Consider the following 10,631-nt stretch of genomic DNA (forward strand, 5'->3'; position numbering starts at 1 on the left):
GTTTATTTCCAGTCGTCAATCCTCTCACATAAAGAAGCGAAATACTCTATCTCTCGGCGTCCCGGGGTATAGCCGGCTTAGCAGGTTGCCCTAGAAAATAAATTGAGAGATAACCTCTGATCGAATGAAATAAAATTTAGTTAGCCTAAATTAGAGTTCGAGACGTAACACTAGAAATGAATGCTTTTAATTCGGATAACGCACGCCTATGCGACGTACTAACGTGAATTAAACGCTTTTTTTCAAGATAGCATGCGATGATGCGAAGTACTGTACTAACCAGAAATTAATGCTTTTAATCCGAATAACGCACGCTTATACGACGTACTAACGTGAATTAAACGCTTTTTTTCAAGATAGCATGCGATGATGCGAACTACTGAACTAACCAGAAATTAATGCTTTTAATCCGAATAACGCACGCTTATACGACGTACTGACGTGAATTAAACGCTTTTTTTCAAGATAGCATGCGATGATGCGAACTACTATACTAAGGAGAAATGATTGCTTTTAATTCGGATAACGCACGCCTATGCGACATACTAACGTGAATTAAACGCTTTTTTTCAAGATAGCATGCGATGATGCGAACTACTGAACTAACCAGAAATTAATGCTTTTAAACCGAATAACGCACGCTTATACGACGTACTGACGTGAATTAAACGCTTTTTTTCAAGATAGCATGCGATGATGCGAAGTACTGGACTGACCAGAAATGAATGCTTTTAATCCGAATAACGCACGTCTATGCGACGTACTGACGTGAATTAAACGCTTTTTTTCAAGATAGCATGCGATGATGCGAACTACTGAATTAAGTAGAAATGGATGCTTTTAATCCTAATAACGCACGCCTATTTGACGCACTAACGTGAAATGAACGCTTTTTTTCAAGATAGCATGCGATAATGCGAACTAAGTAGAAATGAATGCTTTTAATTCGGATAACGCACGCCTATGCGACATACTAACGTGAATTAAACGCTTTTTTTCAAGATAGCATGCGATGATGCGAAGTTCTGAACTAACCAAAAATGAATGCTTTTGGTTCGGATAACGCACGCCTATGCAACGTACTAACGTGAAATGAACGCTTTTTTTCAAGATAGCATGCGATAATGCGAACTAAGTAGAAATGAATGCTTTTAATTCGGATAAGCACGCCTATGGGACGTACTAACGTGTATTAAACGCTTTTTTTCAAAATAGCATGCGATGATGCGAACTACTGAACTAAGTAGAAATGAATGCTTTTAATTCGGATAACGCACGCCTATGCGACGTACTAACGTGAATTAAACGCTTTTTTTCAAAATAGCATGCGATTATGCGAACTACTGAATTAAGTAGAAATGAATGCTTTTAGTACGGATAACGCACGCCTATGCGACGTATTAACGACAATTAAACGCTTTTTTTCAAGATAGCATGCGATGATGCGAAGTTCTGAACTAACCAAAAATGAATGCTTTTGGTTCGGATAACGCACGCCTATGCAACGTACTAACGTGAATTAAACGCTTTTTTTCAAGATAGCATGCGATAATGCGAACTAAGTAGAAATGAATGCTTTTAATTCGGATAAGCACGCCTATGGGACGTACTAACGTGTATTAAACGCTTTTTTTCAAAATAGCATGCGATGATGAGAACTACTGAACTAAGTAGAAATGAATGCTTTTAATTCGGATAACGCACGCCTATGCGACGTACTAACGAGAATTAAACGCTTTTTTTCAAGATAGCATGCGATTATGCGAACTACTGAATTAAGTAGAAATGAATGCTTTTAGTACGGATAACGCACGCCTATGCGACGTATTAACGACAATTAAACGCTTTTTTTCAAGATAGCATGCGATGATGCGAAGTTCTGAACTAACCAAAAATGAATGCTTTTGGTTCGGATAACGCACGCCTATGCAACGTACTAACGTGAATTAAACGCTTTTTTTCAAGATAGCATGCGATGATGAGAACTACTGAACTAACCAGAAATGAATGCTTTTAATCCGAATAAAGTACGCCTATACGACGTACTAACGTGAATTAAACGCTTTTTTTCAAGATAGCATGCGATTATGCGAACTACTGAATTAAGTAGAAATGAATGCTTTTAATCCGAATAACGCACGCCTATATGACGTACTAACGTGAATTAAACGCTTTTTTCCAAGATGGGATGCGATGATGCGAAGTACTGAATTAAGTAGAAATGAATGCTTTTAATCCGCATAACGCACGCCTATACGACGTACTGACGTGAATTAAACGCTTTTTTTCAAGATAGCATGCGATGATGGGAAGTACTGAACTGACCAGAAATGAATGCTTTTAATCCGAATAACGCACGCCTATACGACGTACTAACGTGAATTAAACGCTTTTTTCCAAGATGGGATGCGATGATGCGAAGTACTGAATTAAGTAGAAATGAATGCTTTTAATCCGCATGACGCACGCTTATACGACGTACTGACGTGAATTAAACGCTTTTTTTCAAGATAGCATGCGATGATGCGAAGTACTGAACTGACCAGAAATGAATGCTTTTAATCCGAATAACGCACGCCTATGCGACGTACTGACGTGAATTAAACGCTTTTTTTCAAGATAGCATGCGATAATGCGAACTAAGTAGAAATGAATGCTTTTAATTCGGATAAGCACGCCTATGGGACGTACTAACGTGTATTAAACGCTTTTTTTCAAAATAGCATGCGATGATGAGAACTACTTAACTAAGTAGAAATGAATGCTTTTAATTCGGATAACGCACGCCTATGCGACGTACTAACGTGAATTAAACGCTTTTTTTCAAGATAGCATGCGATGATGCGAACTACTGAATTAAATAGAAATGAATGCTTTTAATCCTAATAACGCACGCCTATTTGACGCACTAACGTGAATTAAACGCTTTTTTTCAAGATAGTGTTACGTTTTGAGATTTCGTTGTTACGTCTCGATCGTAACTTCTCACGTATTTATTTGTTACGCAATTGTAACTTCTCTCTATTTCTTTTTCAGGGCAACCTGCCAAGCCGGCTATACCCTAGGACGCCGAGAGACTAAGAATCTTTTGCGCTTCTTTCAGGAGAGGGATTGACGATGGGAAATAGATTAGATGCGTTGAACCTGACCCAATTTATCCTTTTTGATCTGTTTTCTTTTATTAGTTTGCTTCCTTAGAGCTTTACAAATCCTTTATTATTGTTATCATTGTTATTATTTGACAGTTGTAGATAGTGTATATTGTTATACGTATAAATGTGTGTATGTAGTTAATGTTCTTCTCTATAGCATTTCTAAGGCGATATCTAGATATGGTTATTATTCGCGGTTGTTGAAGAAATTATCTCGCTGCAAGTATTCGTAGATCTCGATAAAATCTTCGTCTGTTAGTCCTGCGAGGGGTTGGATACTGCTTGGTAAGACTAGGTCCTCTGGTTCCGGGTAGAAATTTGGTTCAGGGGGATCCAGAACTTGACCTGGGTTGGATGGACCAGCCTCAGTTTCTGTGCTTTGTTCTATGGGTCTTCGTTCTTCCGGTATGGAAGGAAGATCTTCCGGTGTCCTGACCGGCGAGTAGCTGGGATTAGATGAATCCTGGATGGGGGAGTAATTGGGCGATGGCGGCCTGGCTCTGGGCTGTTGTTCCTCTTGAAGAACCGCTGGAGGGTTTCGGGGAGGACGATAAGGGTATGCGCGGGAGGGCGCGAAACTACGCACTGGAGAGTACCTTGTTACTCTGCTTGTTAAGTCGTTCTCGTCGGCAAACAACTGACGAGCTGTAGGGAGCCTAAGTACCGACCGGGAGGCACGCCTGCGGCGTATACCCGCGGCACGGAGGGGAATTTCGCGTCCAACGGAAGAAGTTCGGCGGGGGTTAACCATCTACCGAGGGAATACGACTATTTAGTATGTTTGATGCGATTGATTTAACACAAAAGGGGTTTACTTACGATGATGCGTAGAAAGGTACCTGTTAAGATGAATGGTTTTATAAGGTAAATGTAGTCACAGCAAGGTGGTTCATAGAGTTAAGACGAATAATACGGCTTAACGGATTATTATGAGATAAACGAATGTAGATTATGATGGTATATCTCACTCGTTCTCATATCATGGTTGAAACGTTCGGCTATATACAGTTCATTGGGGTACAGCAATTAATGATTTATTTAATATATTTTGAATTTTTCAGGGGCATGCGGTTGCACCGCGAGGTCCGGAGATTCAGGGGGTACAGACAAGGATACGGGTAAGAGCGGCTGGCTTACTTCAGATAAGTATAAAATTCATAAAATGTTTTCGATAGTTAACTTGTAAGCCAGTGCATTAATTCTATTATTTCGACAGATCCTCTAGGAGCGAGTCTTAGATTCTGAGTCTAGTATCGATGTGCAAGACGTCACGTCACAGCGGCACAGGATCCACGGAGAAATTCTTGCAAAGAAGCTCTCCGTGAAAGCGGCAGAGGAGTAGAATTTGCTACTCAATGCACATCGAGTGACTAACTCGAACGACGCTACACTCTAGGATACGCTTCGAGCGTTCTCAGAGGGTCGGTTGAAATTTAAATTATTCAACTCGAAAGAAAAATTTAAAGTCTGTATACGGACAGGTAGGATTCGGGGAAAATTGTCGTACAACGGATGATAATTTATCTAGCATATACTGAATTTCCAGGAGCATGCGGCTGCACCGAGAGGTCTGGAGATTCAAGGATACAGACGAGGATACGGGTGGAAGCGGCTGGCTTACTTCAGATAAGTATAAAATTCATAAAATGTTTTGATAGTTAACTTGTAAGCCAGTGCATAAATTCTATTATTTCGACAGATCCTCTAGGAGCGAGTCTTAGATTCTGAGTCTAGTATCGATGTGCAAGACGTCACGTCACAGCGGCACAGGATCCACGGAGAAATTCTTGCAAAGAAGCTCTCCGTGAAAGCGGCAGAGGAGTAGAATTTGCTACTCAATGCACATCGAGTGACTAACTCGAACGACGCTACACTCTAGGATACGCTTCGAGCGTTCTCAGAGGATCGGTTGAAATTTAAATAATTCAACTCGAAAAAAAAATTTAAAGTCTGTATACGGGCAAGTAAGATTCTGGGAAAATCGTCAATAGGCCTAGAATAAATCAACCTAATATACGAAGTTATTATCAAGGTTGATTAAGAATGATTATTATTTTATTATTTCCTTACCGGATGACGGGATCAATGGAAGAATAAAGGCACCGCTGCTCCTTCCCTGGATTGCTCGACCTCGGTGAGAACCTGAAGAAGTGGCAAGGCAGCGCAGAGAATGGCCAAAGACTCAGAGGTTGCTGGATGGTAGCACTTTATTAAAGTGTTAATGTTGATACAGCTCTCTTCATAGAGATTGAGACTAAGTCCCGAAAGAAAAAAAAAAAATCGCGACTAAGTTATTTTCGAATAAGTTAAGGTGTCCGGTAGGCTTCTAGGTTTGTCCTCTTCGAGAGCTGGAGATCTGATGGGCGTAGAGAGAGCTGAGACACAGGCGAGTTAATGGCGCAGAGACACACCGGCGGCGGCCTTATATACCTTCCTCTGGTTCGATGTTTAATGGTAGGGAGAAGAGGTGGGCCTTTTTGGTGATTGGTGGGTCGGCTGCTGGAGCTATCCCTTCCTGCTATGAGTTTGCGATGTGGTGGGTGAGAGTTTTGTGGTAGGGATTGCAAGTCTTGCGTCTTAGATTTATTAAATAATTTTAGAATAATTTTTAATAATGATTTTTAACAATCAGAATTTTTTATAATATCGTATTTATGTTATTAGAAAATTTGAGTTCGATTTATAACAATTGTTTAAATTTTAAGTGATATTTTGGTAAATTCTGATGTATTAAACCATTATTATTACAATGATTTTTACAATGGTGCGTATATAGTTAAAATTAATAATTAGTAATTAATTAATATTTAGTAAATTAATAATTAGTAATAATTAGTAAAGAAAAATTTAGCATTTGGATTGCAGATTCTAACGCAACGGATGCGAAGATGGCTTATCTCTTTTTCTAAAAATAGATATGCTGGATGTCCTTCGAAGAATGCTCACTGCATTCTTTCTCTTTATAAGACACATTAGTAACAGTAATATTTTTTAATGAATTACCTTTTAAAATTCGTTTACGTGGTTTAAATTGACATATTACACGTATTATTTCCAGGTTTAATAATTATCTTAAGACTAATTATTAAGATTTATCATTTACAAGATATATTTTTATTTATTTAATAAAGGCTTTAACAATTAGAATTTTTGTGGTTTTATATGTATATATTTTAAAATTTTCAAAGTCGACTTTTAATGATTACTCAAGTCTATGAATAATATTTTAATAAATTCTAATGCGTTAAGCCATTATTATTACAATAAATTTTACAATAAGAATATATGGAAATTAATTATCGCTTCGCTTAATAGTTATTATGTCGCTAAAAGAAATTTTATTCTTACAGTTCTCGGAACAACGTATGGAAAAGCGGCTCGTTTTACTTCTAAGAATGATCACGACGGATGTGCTCGAAGAATTCATTGCACGCTCTACCGTGATCTTTTATTCAAGAGGTCTTTTGATTCTGACAATATTTTATTCTTTGAAGATTTTCATTTGGGCGACTTTTATATTAGCACATATATATATATATATATGTATAGATATGTATTTGCATATTGCTTATGAAAATTGATTTCAGCAAGTTTTTACTGAATCGTATTTAATAATCATCGTATAAGATTAATAATTATTGTATAAAATCTTGGGGTTATTAATATTAATTATTTGTTAATATTCGTAATATATATATATATATATATGTTTTGTGTGCTGATTAATTTTGTCGCGGTAGCAGTCTATTATATCTCCTCCTTTGTTTTATTGTTAAATTTGTTACAAAATGTATATGCATATAGCATGCATATACATATAGGGATATTGTTGGACAAGTTAATATATATATGTGTCAATTTCTATCGCGACGGCTATTTATTGTATTTATACCGTTATTTTATTGAATTTGGTTATAAAATATATATGCGTATATGTAATTTAGTCAATTTGTATGTTACATATAGTATGCGTATGTATATGGGATAATTTTGGACAAGTTGATATATATTTGTAAATTTCCATCGCACGCTTATTTATTGTATTTATAACTTTATTTATTGAGTTTGGTTATAAATATATATGCGTATATGTAATTTAGTATTTATTCAATTTATATATTACGTATAGTATGCATATATATATAGGGAGATTTCTGGACATGTAATATATATATGTGTCAATTTCTATCGCGACGCGTATTTATTGTATTTATACCGTTATTTATTGAGTTTGGTTATAAAATATATGTGCATATATGTAAATTTATTCGATTTATAGGTTATATATAGTATGCATATATATATAAAGGTGTATATTTATCTATTAATATTTGTTAATTTTTTGTCCTGACGATTGTTTATTACGTCTCTACTTTTATTTTATTGGATTTTGTTATAAAATATGTATGCATATGTGTATATGTAGTCAGTTCATATGTCACATATAAGTATGCATATATATGTATATAGAGGTATATGATACTGGATAATAGTGTGATATTAATAGAAAATGCTTTGTTAATGCTTAATTATAAAAGAGAAGTCGATGTATTAATTTGGTTTGCAATTCATGCGAGCGCGAATTTAGATCTTCCTCTGCCTTTAGGTCGGGAGAGGATGTTTAAAAATTCCAATGGAGATAACGCGAACGTGCTGGACTTGGCCTGCACGCTTTTTCGACTCGTAGAGTTATACGCATAATATTCTTTGTGCAGTATTATTCGTAAAGTACACATATATTTCTCTATTTCTCTCGTGTTTTCAGTTTTATTTCCTTTGACTTAATGATATATGTATATTATCATGGTAAGAAGTTGCTGTCATTATATTCATTGTTGTAATTTTTTATTTTTATTTAATAAAGTTTTGAATTTAGATTCTATTTTTTCGAGTGTCATTTTTGCACATTATGTACCTGGGCTCTATTCATTTCTCGAAGGTTTTAGTCTTACATTATTAAATTTGCATATGTTTCATATTGCACGTACATAATATATATATATATATATATATATATATATTATATAGTACATACGTATAAGAGTGCTCATATGTAAATGTTTCGTGCATTTTACAATGTTGTATATACATTTTATATATTCATAGTAGCTATAGGTGTCCATCCTTAATATTATTGAATTTTATTTATTCAGGCGATACTTTTGCCAGGGGGTACCCGGTGAGTAGGAACACGAATATAGGGTGTCATATTTTCGTCATATGAAGACTTACTGTAAGTAATATTCTGACATAATTATACTTTATAAGTTTGGTATTATGAAATTTTGTCATTAAAGTACTTAAAAAGGGGGATTATTATAGTTGAAAACTTTTTATATGAAGTGTTAATATTTTATAAGGCTTGGTACATGCATTCATATATAGAAGAGTGGTGATCGTAAATGTTCATGGTTGATTTTTGATGATGTTCATTTGGCCTTATTCTGATTTTTTTAATTATTTTAATCTAAATTTTATATTATTTTTGTTCATTATGCTAGTTGGTTTTCTTTCTTTTCATTGGCTCATGTGTATATGCCTTAAGCATATAGATGCTATCCATTTTGTTATACTTAATGCTTTGCAAATTTTAATAAAATATTTGACAGCCTCGTGTTAGAAATTATTATCTTATGAACCAAATATTATTACATTAATTTTTCAGGCTCCAGAGGGGGGTCATGTGACTTCGTCATATAAGGTATTCTATTTTGATTTTCAGGTAAGATCACTTTAAATTATTATTTGTGTTATGGGCCGCTAGTATTTGGTTAAATTTCGTTATTAAGCTATTATAAGTGAATATTTATTTGTTAAGGTCTTATTATTCATTTATTATTGGTTATAAGAGTGATGCATAATATTATATATACATATTATATATATTATATATATATCATATGTATAATTGTTGAATTATTTTGTAAATTTGAGCTAGATTTTACTATCAAAATTTGTTTCTGAAATTTTCTTATCGTTAATATTTTTATTAATATTATGGTCTAAGAACATATATTCATTTTATTTGTTTTTAGGTGTCAACAGTTTAGCAAGAAAAACAAGCAGTGCTGAATTAAAATGTTGATGGTCAAGGATATATTATATTTCTAAGGTAAGTTCTTATTAAAATTTTTGCAAATTCATTTATGTTAATTATTTATTATTTGTATTTAAGCAATTTCAATTTTAATCATAGAGAATTATTAGTACATATAATTTATTAGTTTATCAATTGTTAAATTTTGGTTATATCTTACGTTTTATTTATAATTTTGGTCTTTGCAAGTTTCATAGGATATTATAAATATTCATTGTTAGTTGGGGATTATAATATATATATCTTGTAATTATTCAATGGCACTTAAATTATATTATTATAAATTATTTTACATTTATTATTCTTGATTTTGTAGTTATCCTTGTGGACGATATTAAGATCGGATACTAGTAATTTTGATTTTTAATATATTATTTAGGAAGGGAGAGTTTGTTTGAGTATTTATTACGAATTGTTTGTTTTGTTTTCGATTATTAGATATCGCGATATTATTTAGTGCAGTAGCTATTTTTATTTGGTTTTAATGATTTATAGGTATAATTACTGGAGCAGTATTATGATGGTTCAATGGGAAAATAAATTTATGTCGTTGAGGGGTTACATCTATATACAACAATATGTTGGAATATTATCCAGAGATGTATACGACGAGCGTTTTCACCCAATTGGACGTTCATTTTTTTTTGATTGAATTAGTCGAACTAGTGTGGTGATCTACTTGTCATGGTATATATTATATTATTTTTATTAATTCTATATGTCAAAAGGATCTCCGAAGTTACCACTCTTTTGTTTGGTAAATTTGATTGTTAGCATTATATTTTAATACTTCTAGTTGAGTTAGGGATGTTATTTTAGAATATATACGGGGCAATATTAGGACGGTTGTTTTATTTTGATTAATTAATTCGATTAGTACGTTGATCTACTTGGTAATGGGATCACAATTACTGCCTTAGTATATTCTATTGGGTAAAAGATAATCGAAGTTACAAACATTTTTAAATTTTTTTGTTTGTATGGGGTTGCCGTTAAAATTTACTCTAGAAAATCACCGGAGAAGCTACTAGAAGGTCGTCAGATTTTTATCGTTATCTTTATTCGTTTAATGAATTATCTAACAAAAGTCTACGCCAAGTATTGGCTTATTTTGTATTAATTGTTTTATTTTCTTTTACAGGTTACCGAATGGGAGCGTACATGTATTTACTATAGGGGAAGAAAGAGGGTTGATGGATCAACAATTTTAACGTCGAAAATTATTAGGGTTTATTTCAAACGCATAATTTTATAATATATATATAAAAATATATATATATATATGTTTATTTATTTAAGGGACTCGGGTGTGTAAGGATTTTTTGATTTATAAGCTATTTTTAAATGGTAACTGTCTTATAAGGACTTACTATTATATTATG

General features: G+C 33.7%; 1 protein-coding gene across 1 annotated transcript; it reads right to left on the bottom strand.

Annotated features, from left to right (window-relative positions):
• Positions 1–3,315: 3,315 nt before the first annotated feature.
• Positions 3,316–4,034, bottom strand: LOC112638112 (proline-rich extensin-like protein EPR1). Its single transcript, XM_025409169.1, has 2 exons — positions 3,972–4,034; positions 3,316–3,903 (listed from the first exon to the last, which is right to left on the bottom strand). Exon 2 carries the CDS (start codon positions 3,901–3,903, stop codon positions 3,340–3,342), a length of 564 nt encoding a protein of 187 aa, XP_025264954.1. The 5' UTR covers positions 3,972–4,034; the 3' UTR covers positions 3,316–3,339.
• Between the last annotated feature and the right edge of the window lie 6,597 nt (positions 4,035–10,631).

This window comes from Camponotus floridanus, unplaced genomic scaffold (genome assembly GCF_003227725.1).
Source record: "Camponotus floridanus strain SB8 unplaced genomic scaffold, Cflo_v7.5 scaffold247, whole genome shotgun sequence".
Classification (NCBI taxonomy): Eukaryota; Metazoa; Arthropoda; class Insecta; order Hymenoptera; family Formicidae; genus Camponotus; species Camponotus floridanus.